The sequence below is a fragment of the Candidozyma haemuli genome (assembly GCF_002926055.2).
Source record: "Candidozyma haemuli strain B11899 chromosome Unknown C_2014730914, whole genome shotgun sequence".
NCBI classification, from domain to species: Eukaryota; Fungi; Ascomycota; class Pichiomycetes; order Serinales; family Metschnikowiaceae; genus Candidozyma; species Candidozyma haemuli.
Window position 1 is genome coordinate 1227972 of NW_020289904.1, and position 17411 is coordinate 1245382.

At 44.1% G+C, this 17411-nt stretch overlaps 8 protein-coding genes across 8 annotated transcripts; 4 read left to right on the plus strand and 4 right to left on the minus strand. All coding sequences in view use genetic code 12, as the record gives it.

Annotated features, from left to right (window-relative positions):
• Positions 1-745: 745 nt before the first annotated feature.
• NOT3 (CCR4-NOT core subunit) lies at positions 746-2837 on the plus strand (the record flags this gene model as incomplete). Its single annotated transcript, XM_025485865.1, has 2 exons — positions 746-768; positions 866-2837. 2 exons carry the CDS (start codon positions 746-748, stop codon positions 2835-2837), a joined length of 1995 nt encoding a protein of 664 aa, XP_025341330.1.
• A 68-nt stretch (positions 2838-2905) lies between these two features.
• Positions 2906-3253, minus strand: CXQ85_002179 (uncharacterized protein; the record flags this gene model as incomplete). The annotated part of the gene is made up of 1 exon (XM_025485866.1): positions 2906-3253. The coding sequence occupies one exon, from the start codon at positions 3251-3253 to the stop codon at positions 2906-2908; it is 348 nt and encodes a 115-aa protein (XP_025341331.1).
• Positions 3254-3418: 165 nt separating this feature from the next.
• Positions 3419-4789, plus strand: PEX12 (ubiquitin-protein ligase peroxin 12; the record flags this gene model as incomplete). The annotated part of the gene is made up of 1 exon (XM_025485867.1): positions 3419-4789. One exon carries the CDS (start codon positions 3419-3421, stop codon positions 4787-4789), a length of 1371 nt encoding a protein of 456 aa, XP_025341332.1.
• Positions 4790-4910: 121 nt separating this feature from the next.
• CXQ85_002181 (S-methyl-5-thioribose-1-phosphate isomerase) lies at positions 4911-6116 on the plus strand (the record flags this gene model as incomplete). The annotated part of the gene is made up of 1 exon (XM_025485868.1): positions 4911-6116. The coding sequence occupies one exon, from the start codon at positions 4911-4913 to the stop codon at positions 6114-6116; it is 1206 nt and encodes a 401-aa protein (XP_025341333.1).
• A 258-nt stretch (positions 6117-6374) lies between these two features.
• On the plus strand, positions 6375-10028 carry SPF1 (ion-transporting P-type ATPase; the record flags this gene model as incomplete). The annotated part of the gene is made up of 1 exon (XM_025485869.1): positions 6375-10028. One exon carries the CDS (start codon positions 6375-6377, stop codon positions 10026-10028), a length of 3654 nt encoding a protein of 1217 aa, XP_025341334.1.
• A 60-nt stretch (positions 10029-10088) lies between these two features.
• On the minus strand, positions 10089-11495 carry CXQ85_002183 (uncharacterized protein; the record flags this gene model as incomplete). The annotated part of the gene is made up of 3 exons (XM_025485870.1): positions 10089-10235; positions 10415-10841; positions 11275-11495. The coding sequence occupies 3 exons, from the start codon at positions 11493-11495 to the stop codon at positions 10089-10091; spliced, it is 795 nt and encodes a 264-aa protein (XP_025341335.1).
• Positions 11496-12331: 836 nt separating this feature from the next.
• On the minus strand, positions 12332-15493 carry VAS1 (valine--tRNA ligase; the record flags this gene model as incomplete). Its single annotated transcript, XM_025485871.1, has 1 exon — positions 12332-15493. The coding sequence occupies one exon, from the start codon at positions 15491-15493 to the stop codon at positions 12332-12334; it is 3162 nt and encodes a 1053-aa protein (XP_025341336.1).
• Positions 15494-15825: 332 nt separating this feature from the next.
• CXQ85_002185 (U4/U6-U5 snRNP complex subunit) lies at positions 15826-17403 on the minus strand (the record flags this gene model as incomplete). Its single annotated transcript, XM_025485872.1, has 1 exon — positions 15826-17403. The coding sequence occupies one exon, from the start codon at positions 17401-17403 to the stop codon at positions 15826-15828; it is 1578 nt and encodes a 525-aa protein (XP_025341337.1).
• Positions 17404-17411: the final 8 nt, after the last annotated feature.

Consider the following 17411-nt stretch of genomic DNA (forward strand, 5'->3'; position numbering starts at 1 on the left):
TAGAATGGTTCAATAGTCTGAGGACTCTTGCTTCCTTACGACGATTGTACACAGAAGACGTCATGGTAGTCTGAAGACCCTTCAAAGTTGATCAACTCTTGATGGCGCCGAAGCTAACTACCATCTTTATAAAGATGTTAGATGAAGGGTGCACGACTGTAGGTAAGAAAGACTATGTAACGGACATAGCTGGGTTTATAGTAAAGAGTGGTTCGTAGTGTATTGAGATAACTAGTTAAGGAAAGAAGGATGGGAGATGCCATCCTTATATAGTGAAGACATTGGATGGCAAGCAAGTAAGAGGGTCATCATCATAGCAACTATAGGAATCTGGGCAACAGGATATCATCATGCCTGCATATAGAGCATGTATTCCAACACAACCATTCTGGCACACCAATGACGGTGCAGGAAAGATTACGTACATATTCCCCACAAAATATTAGCGACTTCTGACATTAAAGCCAAGCAGAAACCACATGAGCTTTGGGTGACTTCAACCAAAAGTATATTTGTAGAAGCACCATAAGTGTTAGAATGTTTTTGGAGATTTTGATGATCTTTCGACTGATTATACCTTCCCTTTTATCAGCTTTCATCGCCGGTCACGTGCTTTCCTAATCGTTTGTCTCACTAAGGGCCTTTAATGCCTTCGAATAGAGAAAAAATCTTTGCAACACAGGACATAGGTTTAAAGAAGCAAACTTGAGGACCTCGTTCAACCGGCTATTTATCGCTTTCAAAAATGTCAAGTAGAAAGCTACAAAAGTATGTTCCCATTAATTTTCGACCCTTGAGCATCTTGGAGTGAAACCAATTGTTGCAAAGTGTATGGCAGTCGTCTCAGAGTACTAACACATACCAGGGAGGTTGAAACAGTCTTCAAAAAGATCCATGAAGGACTAGATCTCTTCAACTATTACTTCCAGCGACATGAGTCATCCAATAACGACTCCCAACGAGAAAAGCTAGAAGCGGACTTGAAGAAGGAAATAAAGAAGCTTCAAAAGTTTCGAGATCAAATCAAGACATGGCAAGGTAACGACTCTCTAGAAGCAACGATTGCTCCTCAAAAGCTACAAGATCATCGTCGTCTTGTAGAAGAAGCAATGGAGTGCTATAAGGAAGTCGAGAAGAACTCCAAAATGAAATCCTATTCCAACCAGTCCATCATGCTTGCCGCCCTAGACAATGCAGAACAGGAGCTAACTCCAGAGGGAAGGGAGGCGGCAAAGTTCCTCAGAGAAGTTGAGGAGGAGCTTAATGATCAGAATGAGAAGCTAGATGAGGAATATGAGAAGCTCTCACAAAAAAAGGTCAGGAAGAACAATCTGCTGGCCATCGAAGAAAGAAAGCTGGAACTTGAAGGCTTCAAGTCAAAGAACGAATTTCATCTTGAAAAGATCGAAGGTCTTCTAGGGTTCCTCACTTCCGGAAAGATAGCGGCCGAACTGATCTTAGCTATTCAAGATGACTTGAACTTTTATGTGGAATCGAACCAGGAGCCAGATTTCATGGATGATGAGACAGTTTACGATGAACTCTATAAGGAAGCCAGAGAGAACCACGAGAACAACATTAATGTCAACGGTACAGTTGAAGAGTCGTTCGACTTGAGCCTATCGAACGGCCATGACAGCAACGAGAGTGAAACGATAGGGAACGCAGACCTGTCAATACTAAGCAGTGTAAAGCGAAAATCAACTTCGTCGGCATCTCCCGCTCCTGAAAGCACACCATTGACATCTCAACAATCGCTGGATACTTCGAAAGCAGAAAAATCCCTGTCAACACCCAAATCCAAGCATATTTCCCAAGCGGGCAAGAACGAGAATAATGAATCTTCCAGTCCAGCGTTTATCACTACCCTCAAACCCGCTTCGACCCCTTCTAAACCGGTTGGTGCTTTGAAATGGTCATTAGCTGCAGCTGGCGCTTCTAAATCGTCCGAGAGCCCTAGTTCTTCAAAGCAAGCCAGCCCCGAGAAGACCGAAGTTGAAGCTGTTTCTGGAAATCTGAAACCTAAAGTTGAAGCAACTCAAAGCAAGCCAACGAGTGCTCCCGGTCATGATGAGAGTAACGCATCTGCTGAGTTGTTATCGCTCCTAACAAAGAACGATGAGTATAGTGCTTACCTTGAAGTATTGAAGAACGCAGGCTTACTGCCTGTTGAATTGGACACTTTTGGAGATGTGAATCTATTACGAGCACCAAGCGGTATTCAAGACTTGGTGGCCAGCTTCGCTGCTAGCAATCACGCTGACAATTCTTCCAAACTTTTGAAGAAACAAACTCAGTATGAGCCATTAACTTCGAGCCCGTTTGACAAGCCTTACCAGTTTGCAGGTCTATATCCATCCGCAGAGGTGCAGAGTATCAAGGCACCTTTATTCTTGAGCAAGCTTCAAAATCAATGGGGCCGTATAAGAGCACTCAATTACTTTGAGAAATACGCCCTGGAGATTGAATCTCTTGAGATCCAAAGGACGCCGGAAAGCACGCCAATCGTCAACGAAATGACCATGGTCCTCTTCTATGGTTATTATTATGGATACTTACCATTGGAAAACGTTGTGGCTGAATCTCTCTTGCACAGACTTGGTTGGAGGCCGTATGGCATGGCCCCAGGGGACATTTCGCCATCCACGCACACGAAACAGCTTCAATACTGGTTCAAGCTCATAAACAATGAGTCATTTGCTGGAAAAGAAGCCGGTATTCCAGAAGCTGGTGACTTCCGTGTCTTTGACGTGAGTCTGTGGGAAGTATATGTCAAGTATGGGTTCAGGTATGATCCTCGCTTGAGCCGGCCTCGCCCTGCTAGCAGCTTGCTTTAGTCATCCGAATTAGTCGTAATGGATGCAACGTTGTTGATTTCACTTTTATAGCCAATAATGGAAGATTTTTATTCTCGTATCTGATCGCTTGTAAGAATAGCCTCGGGCAATTCTTGTTCGAACTCACTACTTAGAATAGCGCCTTCCGATAACAACTTAGCATTGAAAGATGGCTCTTGTGTAGCTTGGGTTTGCATCGAATGATTAATTTGATCTGAAAAGACAGAACAAAAGCTAGGATCATTATCCTCGAATAAGATGTCAGGCATTGGTCCCACATCCTCCTCCCTTATCTCACTGGGTACAGTGTAGTGGTCAGCCTGTTTCACCAAATCATCCAAACCATAGACCGCAAGAGTTCTGTGTTTAATATCATGTTTTACTACTATATCTTTAAGAGATTCAATGTGGGTCATACTGAAGAGGTGTCTCGTTAAATGAGTATGGAGTTGACTAGGCGAATCATGTCATGAGGGTTCCTCAAGTGCGCACGACATACAACCTCGGCAAGATCTGTGGGGAAACATATACATTTTCCTTCTAAGCTAACCAGCAACCAGCGAACTAATTTTATAATCAGAATGGAGTATTACTCTTCGCTTGATGCATCTCAGCTTGACTCTGAGACGCCGACGTTATTTGAGCTTATTTCGGCAAATCAGCTCGAGTCGCTTCTATCGCCATCATTGCGTTACATCTTGGTACATTACGCCCAGCGGTACCCTGGATATCTTCTTAAAGTCACCAATAACTTTGATGAGCTCAACTTGGCTTTGAGGACTTTTATTGAATGGTACTTTTTCAAATACTGGCAGGGTTCGTTCACAGAAAACTTTTATGGCTTGAAGAGAGTTAGTCAGACGCCCTTGTCTGATGTCAAATATAATAGCGGCAGGTTGACCCAGTTAGCTCCATCAATGATCGAGGAGAGACGCAAGCTATCGACCTACCAGATGTGGGTTTCTATCTTCGAGATAACTGGAGTCTCATACTTATCTGAAAAGTGCAACTACACCTACGAGGTGCTCTATTCGAAGTATATCACAGGACAATTGAACGAAAAAGAAGCTTCGGATGAGTCAGAAAGACGTAAGATCTGGATTAAACGAAAGTTCGTTGAAATATACCCTTATATCCAGAGTGTGTGGAGAGCAGGTAACTTGATTACAACACTTCTATACTTGAGTGGAAACTCCAAGTCTGCATCGTTGCTCACATTTTTGTTCAAGATAAACTTCTCCAGATTGAGTCAATACGATTACCAAAAGAACGAACCTACTTTGGATGTGCCAAAAGATCATCTCCCCAACAGAGTGGCTCCTCCATCGACTTTGGAGAAACTCATTAATCTCACAAAATACATCACCAGTCCTTCGTGGAAGGCCGTCAGGTTTGTATTAGGTACCTTCTTTCCCTTGGCAATCTTCACCTTGAAATTCCTCGAGTGGTGGAACAACTCAGATTTCGCTCAGAAGGTTGCAAAATCTCAAGGAAACGCTCTTGAAGGCAGCATTCCTACCCCCGCATCGTTGAACAACTTCAAGCATTTCAAGTCCAAGCCAAAAAAGATTTATAAATCGGGCAGCACTTGTCCCTTGTGCAAGCAGGAAATTCTGAACCCAGCCATCATTGAGACAGGGTATGTCTTCTGTTATACTTGCATTTACAACTACCTCACAGAATCACATAAGCACGTTAAGAAAAAGCGGGTTGAAGCGAGCGATGAAGAAGAGAGCGACGAAGACGATGACGAGGATGATGATGACGAAGAGAATGATAAGAAGACTGAGAAACCAGAGAAGGAGGAAGTTGCAGCCAAAGGATCCACTGACACTATTGATATTGAGAAAGGAGGACGTTGCCCAATCACAGGCAGACGCCTTCTCGGTTGCAGATGGAATAGTTTAACTCAGGAGTTTGAGGTTGATGGCATTAGGAGACTTATATTCTAAGTCTCCCAACAGCATATTAACTTAGTGAGGGTAAAAGGTGTGGATACTTTTCGCACCCAATATCGATAACTCACCACATCTTCCTCCTCCTACACGTGGGAAATACATAGCATAGCACAAGATGAGCCAACAGACGCTTGAAGCAATTCGCTTCGATAAAGAACAGAATACCTTAAAGATCTTGGATCAACTTCTACTCCCTTATTCAACTCACTATATTGACATCGAATCTATAGATGATGCGTTCAGTGCCATCAAACTAATGCAGGTCAGAGGAGCACCAGCAATTGCCATTGTTGGAGCATTTGCTGTCACTGTCGATATCTTGAGGAATCTTGAGGCCAACAAGAGTCGTACTATTGCTGAGTTGGTGGAAAGAATCGACTACTTGGTGACTTCAAGGCCTACTGCCGTCAACCTTTCGAATGCTTTGAATGAGCTCAAGGAGTTGCTCAGGAGCGGTTTCAAAGAAACTGACACTGTCAACGAGGCGGCTTTTGATGTCGTCAAGAAGTACTCAGTCGCTCTACACGAGGGCGACTTGGATAACAACTATAAAATTGGTGATAACGGTGTGAAGTACATTGCTGAGACATTGAAGAAGCAGAACTTTAAGGGCCCCTTCTCCATTCTTACTGTCTGTAACACGGGTTCTTTGGCTACTTCTGGCCATGGAACAGCTTTGGGTATCATAAGATCAGTTCATGCTCAGTTAGGTAAGAGCTCTGGAAATGACTTTTGGTTTGATCAAGTCTACCCATTAGAGACTAGACCATACAACCAGGGTGCAAGATTGACCACTTATGAGCTCGACTATGAGAAGATCCCATTTACTTTAATTTGTGATAACATGGTTACCTCACTCATTTCTTCCTTGTCAAAGAAGAGAAGCATCAAATCATCGTCTGCTCCAGTGAAGTTCATCATTGTTGGTGCCGACCGTGTGGTGAAGAATGGTGATTCTGCGAACAAAATTGGAACATACCAATTAGCTGCTATTGCCAACTACTTCAACCTGATTTCTACGCAAGAGGACGAGAAAATAAAGTTCATCGTTGCAGCTCCAAACACTACTGTCGACCATAAAACTGCTACAGGTGACGATATTGTAATTGAAGAACGTCCTTCGCATGAGCTCACGACTTTGGAGGGCCCTCTTGTGAAGAAAGATGGCACTGTTGGAGAGAAGAACGTAGTTGGAATTGCCACTCCCGGAATCCAAGTGTGGAATCCAGCTTTCGATGTGACTCCACATGAGCTTATAGATGCAATTGTTACGGAGGATTATCCGGTCCACGAGAAGCGTGATGGCGAATTCTCACTTTAGAGTAACCAGAAACGCCCACAAAATATAGACATGACCTAAGCTACGCTTATACCTGTAAACTAAAATGGCCTTTTGTGTAATTTTCCATGGAAAGTCCAACTTAGACCTTATCTGAGACTGTACGAGCACTATACTGAGACCACCTCGTAGTTCAATTAGGGATGTACGGGTCTATTTGGATGGCGCCGTGTACATCCACGCCCAGCTGGAAATTTCCATCCTCTTCAGTCTTTGATACGTGAAACGTCAGTGCTAATCATGTCGGACGTCGTTCTTAACCCGACTATCCAAGATGCACAGCTTCTAGTGCCAAAGCTGATCATTGCTAGGCCCTACGTTTGGCCCTTTGCTATTATCTATCCTATCTTTGCACAGATTTACCTCAACCACTATGACGAGTACATTGGTGGATCAGAGTGGACTTTCGTCTACTTGATCACCATCTGCTCTTTGAATGCTTTGTTCTGGCTTATGCCTCACTGGAACATTGATGTTGAGGCTAGATTCAACTATGTTCCTGTCAAGACCATTGAGGAAGCAAGCCACATCAAGATCACCCCCATAGTGAATGCTGGTATTGGTGAAATGTGCCCCATCAAGAGGGAGCAGTTCGCTGACGGTGAGAAACAGGTGTCTTTTTTGTATCAAAAAAGACGCCACTTGTTCCACGAGAAGACAGGTAAGTTTTCTCCTCCTGAGTTTAAGGTTGATGAGTTGCCAAAGCTTGAGTACTTCCAGACCTCTAAGGGTTTGCAAGGTGACTTGGAAAAGCTGAAGCGTAACTTTGGTAAAAATAAGTTTGACATTCCTGTGCCCACCTTCTTGGAATTGTTCAAGGAGCATGCTGTTGCCCCATTCTTCGTTTTCCAGTTGTTCAGTGTTGCATTGTGGTTGATGGATGAACAGTGGTATTACTCCTTGTTCTCTTTGTTCATGTTGGTCTCCTTCGAGATGACCACTGTGTTCCAAAGAAGAACTACCATGAACGAGTTCCAGAGTATGGGAATCAAGCCTTATGCTATCTACGCCTACAGAAACTCCGAGTGGGTTGAATTGCAGACCGACGAATTATTGCCAGGTGATATTGTATCGATCACCAGAACCAACGAGGACAGTGCCATTCCATGTGACTTGTTGTTGCTTGATGGCTCTGCTATTGTTAACGAGGCCATGTTGTCTGGTGAATCTACCCCATTGTTGAAGGAATCTATCAAATTGAGACCAAGCGATGAGTTCTTCCAGCCAGAAGGTTTGGACAAGAACAGTTTGTTGCATGGTGGTACTATGGCTTTGCAAGTTACAAAGCCAGAAAAATCCATCATTCCTGAGGCCCCTGATGCCGGTGCTTTGGCTTATGTTTGCAAGACTGGTTTCGAAACTTCTCAGGGTTCGTTGGTTAGAATGATGATTTTCTCAAGTGAGAGAGTCTCTGTCGGTAATAAGGAAGCTTTCATGTTCATTTTGTTTTTGTTGGTGTTCGCCATCGCCGCTTCTTGGTATGTTTGGGTTGAAGGAAGTAAGATGGGAAGAATCCAGTCGAAGTTGATTTTGGACTGTATCATTGTGATCACCTCTGTTGTTCCACCCGAGTTGCCTATGGAATTGACAATGGCTGTTAACACTTCGTTGTCTAGTTTGCAGAAGCATTTCATCTACTGTACTGAACCTTTCCGTATCCCATTGGCAGGCAGAATTGACGTTTGTTGTTTCGATAAGACTGGTACTTTGACTGCTGAGGACTTGGTGTTCGAAGGTTTAGCTGGTTTTGATAAAGATGAGACTCACAAGCTTCGTACTTGTGAAGATGCTCCACAGACTACCTCTTGGGTTTTGGGATCCGCCCATGCTCTTGTTAAGTTAGATGATGGTGACGTTGTCGGTGACCCTATGGAGCAGGCTACCTTGAAGGCTGCCAATTGGACTGTTGGATTGAAGGATTCTGTCGAAAGAGCTACCGCCAAGGGTAAGTCTGAGAAGATCAAGATTTTGCGCCGTTTCCAGTTTTCTTCTGCTTTGAAGAGATCTTCTGCTATCACCTCTATCAACACTTTGCCAGGTAAGAATTTCGTCGCTGTCAAGGGTGCCCCTGAAACTATCCGCCACATGTTGGTTGACGCTCCTGAGAAGTACGAAGATATCTTTAAGTCTTTCACTAGAGCTGGTTCCCGTGTTTTGGCATTAGGTTACAAGGAGTTGGACACTAGCGTCAACGTTGTTAAGGTTAAGAGAACCGATGTTGAGTCTAAGTTGAATTTCGCTGGTTTTATTGTTTTCCACTGTCCATTGAAGCCTGATGCTATTGAAACGATCCACATGTTGAATGAGTCTTCCCATCGCTCTGTTATGATCACTGGTGATAACCCCTTGACTGCTTGTCACGTCGCTAAGGAGGTGGCTATTGTCGAGAAGGAAGTTTTGATCTTAGATTTCCCAGAAGAGCACCACGAAGTCTCTGAGGGTGAAGTGTTAGTTTGGAGAAATGTTGAAGAAACCAAGGTCATCCCATTCAAGAGCGGTGATGCTATTGATCTCGAATTGTTTAGAAAGCATGACATCTGTCTTACTGGCCATGCCTTGACTCACCTTACTGAACATCCTCAAATCTTGGATATCTTGAAGCGTACTTGGGTATATGCGAGAGTTTCTCCTGCTCAAAAAGAATTTATTTTGACTACTTTGAAAGATGCCGGTTACAGCACCTTGATGTGTGGTGACGGTACTAACGATGTCGGTGCTTTGAAGCAGGCTCATATTGGTGTCGCTTTGCTTAACGGTACTGAAGAAGGTATGAAAAAGATTGCAGAGAACAGAAAGATTGCTGCTACTAAGACTATCTACGAGAAGCAGGCTCAGCTCATGGCCAACTGGAACAGACCACCACCACCTGTGCCTGCCCTCATTGCCCACTTGTACCCACCGGGTTCTCTTAACCCTCACTACCTCACCACTTTAGAAAAAAGAGGTGTTGAGATCACTCCTGAGATTAGACAGAAGGTCGCTCTTGCCAACCAATCCAATGCTCAACCAATCGAATTTGTTAAGGATGAGACTGGAAAGGTTGCTGCCAGCAAAATGGCTGACAACCTTCTTACTTCTATGAGCGGTTTGGAACCAGAGGACGATGAAGTTCCTACTTTGAAATTGGGTGATGCTTCTGTTGCTGCTCCATTTACGTCTAAGTTGGCTAGTGTTTCTACTGTCACCAACATCATTCGCCAGGGTCGTTGTGCTTTGGTCTCTACCATTCAAATGTACAAGATTTTGGCCTTGAACTGTTTGATTTCTGCATACTCCTTGTCCGTTTTGTTTTTGTCTGGAATGAAGTTCGGTGATGCCCAATCCACCATCTCTGGTATTTTGTTGTCCGTCTGTTTCTTGAGTATTTCCCGTGGAAAGCCTCTCCAGAAGTTGAGTAAGGAGAGACCTCAAGACGGTATTTTCAACATCTACATCATGGGTTCTATTTTGGGTCAATTCGCTATTCACATTGCTACCTTGATTTACATCACCCAAGAGATTTACGCCTTGGAGCCAAGAGAACCTAAGGTTGATTTGGAAAAGACCTTCGAGCCATCCTTGTTGAACACAGGTATGTTCTTGCTTCAATTGGCCCAGCAGGTTTCCACTTTCGCTGTCAACTACATTGGTTTGCCCTTCAAGGACAGTATCAAGGATAACAAGGGTATGTGGTACGGTCTCTTGGGTGTTGCTGGTTTGACTTTGGCTGGCTCTACCGAATTCATGCCTGAGTTGAACGAAGCCATGCAATTTGTTCCTATGGATGTTGTCTTCAAAACAAAGTTGACCGGCTGCATTCTTTTGGACTTGGGTGGTACTTGGTTTGTTGAAATTGTGTTGAAACACTTTTTCATGAACTCTGCTGCTGCTGACATTTGCGACAGAGAATTTTAGAACACTAGCTCGTTTTATAGAAGAAGACTCATATTTAAATAGTTAGAATTATCGTTTTTATTACATGCGTTTTCCGAGTAGCCGTAGATCATCATCTCTATCAAGACCAAACACCTTGATGACCTTATTATGGCTTCTTTCTATAAGTTGTAGCCTTTCTGCACCCAATTTCTTTTCGATGCCTTGAATTATGTCTTGAATTTCACTCTCAGATATGGCATATTCTGATGAGTCTTTAATTATGGATATTACTTTCTGAAGGGTAAAGCTTTGTGGCGCCCGAGTGCCGTTACCGAACGAAGACGACGAAAGTTCGTAAACGATATCGTAGACAGGTTGCATTTTTGTAGTGATGTATTGGTCATAATCGTCCTTTTTTGTTGAACAGGATCAAGTTTCGAGTTCATACGTTCTTTTTGTTTGATACGTTCGAGCAAGGACAACCCGTTCGCCTTTGAACTCTCAACAGCACCAATCTTTTCTTTAAAAGAAAACTTTGAGCGGTCATTCTTTAAACCGTCAATTTGCTTGAACTTGGTTATCTTTGTTGGAGAAGTACTGGGCGAACGGTATCCTGATAACTTGACTGGCGATTGCACCACCGCAACATCCTTTAGGTTGACAGGGTCCACCTCTTCCAACTGTGCCAACTTCCTCTCAAAGTCTATCCTCCTCTGCGATAGTAGCGAGCCGTAGCTGGCTAACGACACGTTTACCGTAATACCATAATCGTATGAGCCCTTGAAGCTAATGATCTTAAAGAGCAGATCATCCACGCCTAGGATGAGCTCAAGCGTCGCGTTGGTGAATCTCCTACCCGCTAAAGATGAAGCTTTCTGGCATATTTGAAATAGTTTGGGAGTTGTGATGCTTGACGAAAAGTGTAAACTTAGGGCGGAGTCAAGGGCCAGGAAATCTTTTGCTAGGTGATCCATGGTTTGCAAAACTTGATAAGAAAATACAATTTATGTAGAAAACGCGACGCGAATTTTCAGTACAGTGAGGAAGCCACAGATATTCTCAAACTACGACAAACATGGAAAACATGAATAAAAATCAAGAACCATCAAAAAAAGAAGCAAATTAAAACAATTAAAAACTACAACAGCAATTGAGTCCATTGAGGTGTTTGAGATCCCGAAAAACCGAAAACCCAACCAAATATCCATCAATCTCTTGCCCCCATGTGCGCAGCACTTACAAATTCCGTAAAAGTTGTATACATTAACATACTATACAAGTTTACTCCTTCTTCTCAGAAGTCTCCTCCTCAGAAGCCTTACCAGACTTGCTGGAGTACTCAGAGTAGGCAGCCTTGGCCTTGTCAGTGGTAGAACCCTCAGTCTTGTTGAAGGTGTCGTAAGCCTGCTGGGCATCCTTCTGGAGGTTCTTGAGGTCAGGACCCTTACCGTCCTTGCTGCCAATGGCCTCCTCACCCTTCTTCAAAAGATCGTTGAAACCGCTCATTGTTTTTGTTGTTGTTTTAGTAAAAAGTTGTAGTAGTAGTACAAGTACTGGGGAGAGAAGGGAAAAGGGAGGGGATTGCCCCGGTATTTATATTCGTCTGTCGTGCCCCACACGAGCCCGTTCTTTCGACAAACCAGGCTGGTATTACGTCAATGTACGGGTCCAGTACGGCCAGGATTTACCATTCAGGATGCTTTTGTGACCCCTTGGGCTCGGGCTATTGTGCACTGCGCTGCAGCTCTATGTGCGGTATTATATCATGGATAATGTCAAAGCAAGAGAAAACCGGTGTCTCATAAATCTCCATTCATTCGTTTATAAGTTCAACAAAGCCAGCGATTTTCATCAACATGGCTCAAGTCACAGCCTTTCTTTCAGCCATCCGATTGATTCCTTTTAGATGGTCTTTGCTGACTTTCACCACGGTGCCAATCGTGCTGCACAGCGTCAATTGCTCACATATTGACATTGTCATTTGTTCGCAGCATTCCTTCTCTTGCCATGCCTCCTAACCGCCTGCGTCAATCAATTATCATATTCACCTCTGTTTGCTGAGCCCCTATAGCGTTTCCCACAGCCCCACTGCAACTGACGATTCGGTGCCGATTTCGTGCACTGTGGCATCCTTCCATTGACGTTTTTCTTTGTAATTTTTTGAGGTGGAGTGAAACCGTCCATGCGTTTCTCGTAATGCAACGGCCATCAGGCGATCATAACATTCGTCAATCAAAGTGGAATTGTCGCTTTCTTCGTTTACACTAACCGCTGGCTTAGCCAATTTAACATCTCGTGAATTTACTTCATTTCTTCCCATTAGATTTATCTATGTACGTCTTCTAAAGCTTCAACTTCTCCAAGATAGAGATGGTCTGCTCGTAACCCTCAATCTCAGCCTTGAAGTTCTCTTGTCTCTTGAAGGCAGCGTCCTTGGCCTCCTGTTTCGTCTTGTCGGTAAACTTCTTGATCGAGTCCTTCAACTTGGAGTCCAACTCCTTGACGTTACTCAACTTCTTGTTCACCTTGGCAATTTCAGCGTCCAAGTCGATTTGGCCCTTCACCAAAACGTGCACGTTGGTAGTGGCATTGACACCGTTCAAAGCACATCCACTTGGCACAGGCTGGTTAGCATCCAAAACTTCAATCTTCTCGACACCCTTGATCAAGGAGACGATAGAGTGGTCCTGGTCCTTAGCAATCTTTCTCACGTTCTCGTCTGAAGTTTCAACGTAGACTTGACCATTCTTCAAGATGTTGTATTGAGAAAGCAAGGATCTAGCACCCTTGGTGATGGCCAAAACCAATTCGTAAGCATCGTGAGCTTCCTTGTCATCGAAAGAAGCCTCATACTCTGGGAACTTGGCAATGGTGATCGATGGAGTAGAGTCCTCAGCTCTACGTGGCAATCTCTGCCACATCTCCTCAGTAATGAAAGGCATGAATGGGTGGATCATCTTCAAACCCTGGTCGATACAAGTGTACAAAGTGTCCTGAGCTGACTTCTTCTGCTCTTCGGTACCGTCTTGAATCAAATGCTTGGAGTTCTCAATGTAAACATCACACAAGTCGTACCAGAAGTTGTAGACCGCACTGGTGGTTTCAGAGAACTCACGCTTCTCAATGTGCTCAGTGAAACTCTTGGTAGCAGTAGTCAATTTATGCAAAATCCATTTCTCGACCAAAGACTCGTTGCCGGTCTTGGCTTGAGTTGAAGGAGGCTTGTAGTCGTCACCCAATCTACCCAAGACGAACTTCGTTGCCTGGTACATCTTGTTACAGAACTTTCTGTAACCTTCGACTCTCAAGATATCCAAGTTGATATCTCTACCACCAGTAGTGTAGGCACACAAAGCGAATCTCAAGGCATCGGTACCACACTCTGGAATACCATTTGGATAAGATTGCTTTTGACCGGCAGAGGCCTTCTCGATCTCTTTAGCATCCAAGTTACCAATCTTCAACTTCTCGTACAATTCGTCCAAGGAGATACCACTGATAACATCCAATGGATCGACGACATTACCCAAAGATTTAGACATCTTTCTACCCTGAGCGTCTCTGACCAAAGAGTGGCAGAAAACCTCCTTGAATGGAACCTTGCCAGTCAACTTCAAGCCCAACAAGATCATACGGGAGACCCAGAAGAACAAAATATCCCAACCCGTCTCCAACATGGACATAGGAGCGAAGAGTTTGAGATCATCAGTCTGATTTGGCCATCCCAAAGTGGAGATTGGCCACAAACCGGAAGAGAACCAAGTGTCCAAGACATCTTCATCCTGCTCCAAGGTGAACTTGGAGTCGGGGAATCTCTTTCCAGCCTTTTCCAAAGCCTCTTCGTAAGATCTACCAGCAACCCAGTAGTGGTTGTCCAAACGGTCACCCTCTTGGCCTTCAATGTTAATGAAGTACACAGGGCATCTGTGACCCCACCACAACTGTCTGGAGATACACCAATCTTGAATGTTCTCCAACCATTGGAAGTACTCCTTCTCGGAAGATTGTGGGGTGATGGTAATGTCTCCGTTCTTCACTGCCTTGATGGCTTCCTTGGCCATATCATCTTGCTTAACCCACCATTGAGGCTTCAACAATGGCTCAATAACATCACCAGATCTGGAACAAGTTGGGATGGTCATCTCGTTGTCCTTCTGATCGACGTACAAACCCTTGTTCTTCAATGCCTCAATGACCTTAGCTCTAGCATCGAATCTCTTCATGCCCTTCCATTCACCACAGTTTTCATTCAAGTAACCATCATCAGTCAAGATGTTGATGAACTCAAGGTTCTGTCTCTTACCAGTGCTGTAATCGTTCTGGTCGTGAGCAGGGGTAATCTTCACAGCACCAGTACCGAAGGTCATGTCCACAGCTTCGGAATCAGTGACGATAGGAATCTTACGGTCCAAGAAAGGATGCTGAACAAATTTACCATGCAAATGCTTGTAACGAGGGTCCTCAGGGTGGACTGCCACACCGGTATCACCAAACAAGGTTTCCGGTCTGGTTGTGGCAACGGTGATCTTCTCATCAGAGTCAACCACAGGGTATGAGTAAGAGGTCAAGACACCGAACTCGATCTTCTCATCGTAGTTTGGCACAGACAACAAGGTTCTACCATTGATGTTCTTGTTCTCAACCTCCAAGTTGGAAATGGCCGTGTTCAACTTGGTGGACCAATTGACCAATCTGGAGGCACGGTAGATAGTACCATCCTCGTGCAATCTCACGAAAGCCTCGACAACGGCAGCTGACAAGTCTGGGTTCAAAGTGAAAGCCTCTCTAGACCAGTCATACGAAGCACCCAATCTCTTGACCTGGTCCTTGATTCTGGCATGGTACTCTTCCTTCCATTCCCAAACCTTCTCAACGAACTTCTCACGGCCATAGTCATGTCTGGTCTTCTTTTCATTCTTCCAAACCTGCTTCTCAACCACCGATTGAGTGGAGATACCAGCGTGATCGAAACCGGGCAAGAACAAAGTGGTCTTTCCCTTCATTCTGTTGTATCTAATCAATGTATCTTGAATGGCAATAGTCAAAGCATGTCCAATGTGCAAAGCACCAGTAACATTTGGAGGTGGGGCTGGAATGGTGAACTGACCTTCCTTCTTGATCTTACCTTCATCAAGTTCAGGTTCGAAGTAGCCCTGCTTTTCCCACCATGAGTACCAAGAGCTCTCAACGTTCTTTGGGTTGTAAGCCTTGAAAGCAGCATCGTCCAAAGAGGCCAAGATCTTCTTTTCACCAGGTTTCGTCTCGTCCTTCCATTCAGGAACAGGTTCAGCGACCTTTTTCTCCTTCTTAGGCTTCTTTTCGGAAGGTTTCTTGTTCTTAGCATCTTCCTCCTGCTTCTTCTTCTTGGCTAAGAACTTGGCCATCTTCTCGGCCTTCTTTCTCTCATTCTCCAACTGCTTTGGAGTCTTTTCTTTTGTGGCTTCGTCTGCGCCTGGGGCCTGAGCCTGAGCTGAGGAAGCGTTCAACTTATCTTCTTCAGCCATTTTTGCAAAATTCAATGGTCTAGGTATCCAGAATTGCCTATAGAGTAGGGGCCTATGGATTAAATTTCCGAAGAGATGTTTCCTAGGGAGCATTCACTAAGGGCTTTATGGAAAATTTTTTAGTATGTAAGACGAGTCACATCCGTACACCACGATAATTGAATAGCCTGATGAAGTTGTAGCTGACTCAAATTCTATTATAGAGTAGATTTTGTTTTTAAGACCAGTTCTTGTTTGACGTAGAAGGTTGAGTGAAAGATTGTGCACTATCTAAGACATTGGTGGAGTTGTAAAGACTTGGTTTCACATTTCGCAGCCATTACCGTACAGCGCTAGTTGCCAGTCTTTTGCCTTTTTGAATCTTCATCATCCAGATCTAGATCGGCAAATCTATTCCTCTTTATGCCAGAAAACCAGGAGCTAGTTTTGGGTTTTCTTTGGCCATCCTTGTTTTCTTCACCATCGTCCCTCGCGAAAACTAGAGTATCAAGGTCATTTCCTCTATCTTTTTGCTGGTTAAGCCTGCTAACCATAGCTTTGGACATACGTGCGTCAGTATTTCTGTTGGCACGGACACCATCGATTTGTTTGCTAAGCCCAAGACCGACTTCTTCACCGAAAGCATCGACAACTGCCGTTTCCTCTCTACCAAACTCCATTTTGTTCTGAGCTTTTCTGATTTCAGACATTTGAGTTCTCTCCTTCATTTTTCTGAACCTACGGCCACCACGTTTCTTGGACTTCTGTTCCTTGGGAACGGGCAATGCTTTAGGCGCAGTTCTGTCAGGGGGTGTAAGAAGCTTATCTATCTTAGTCTTGACCTCTTCAAGATATGAGGAGCCCAAACTCCCGTCTGGTTTAGACCCCGACAAATCAATTCGTGCTGCAAGTATTATTTTAGCGCTAATGATTCTAAGCGCCTGTTTAATTATCTCTGGAGGCAAGCCCATCACAAGCTCACTATAGTACAAGTATCCAGTGGCTCTAACAAAATTCGATCGCGTATTAAGCTGTGACAGAAGATCTTTGACACCAAAAGAAGGTAAATTGCACGCTGGGGTGAGGGCAAGTTGCCGTAGGGAGCCGACACTAATTAAAAGTTGAGAGGTCACGACTGGACCAATTAAATTATTGACATTAGGAGCAAACTTCGAGAGTTTTTGAGACACGAAATCAGAGAGTTCCTTGATGAAGCCATTGAGCTCAATACAAATCTCGCAAGCTTTTCTTATGTGAGCCATATCTGACTCGTTCAAATAGAGCAGCCGAGCAAAGTTCTCGAGCGCAGCCATTGAGATAGCTAAGACCTTGGAGCTGGAAACAACTTCTTGTAACTTACTTTCCTTATCACGAATGCCCGCCAACTCTTGTCCCACTAGTAGGACCACACGGCAATAATCAACTGGGTTAGGCACAAGCGACTCTAATTCTGCAAACACTAGTTTGTAATGAGTCTTCACGTATCGATGAATGAGGGAGATTTCATCATGAATCAAGGTCGGTATTTCACTGATTTGCATAAGAAATTTGAATTCTTCTGTTTGGTTCTCATCATTTACTGATGCTAGCAACTCCATGTAGTCTGTCTCTTGTTCATCAGAATGAGTTTTCAACTGTTCACGGATTTGAGGGATGACACTTTGTACTGAAGTCAATTTTGAAGGATCCTGAATGTTGGTGACATCTATTTGCTCGAGTTTAGAGCCCACATTGTGAAGGTGGGAGGCTCGTAGTAGGTCCTGCCAGTTATCTGTATGAGCAGTTGCCTGGGTAAGATCTGAGGAGTTTTCAACCTGCTCGTCTTGATCAATCTCTTCATCAGACCCGCTCTGAAGATCTGCTAACAAATCCTCCTCATAATTAGGTTCATCAGCCATAATAACTGTCAGTGTTGTCTCAGCTTCAAGCATCTTCAACG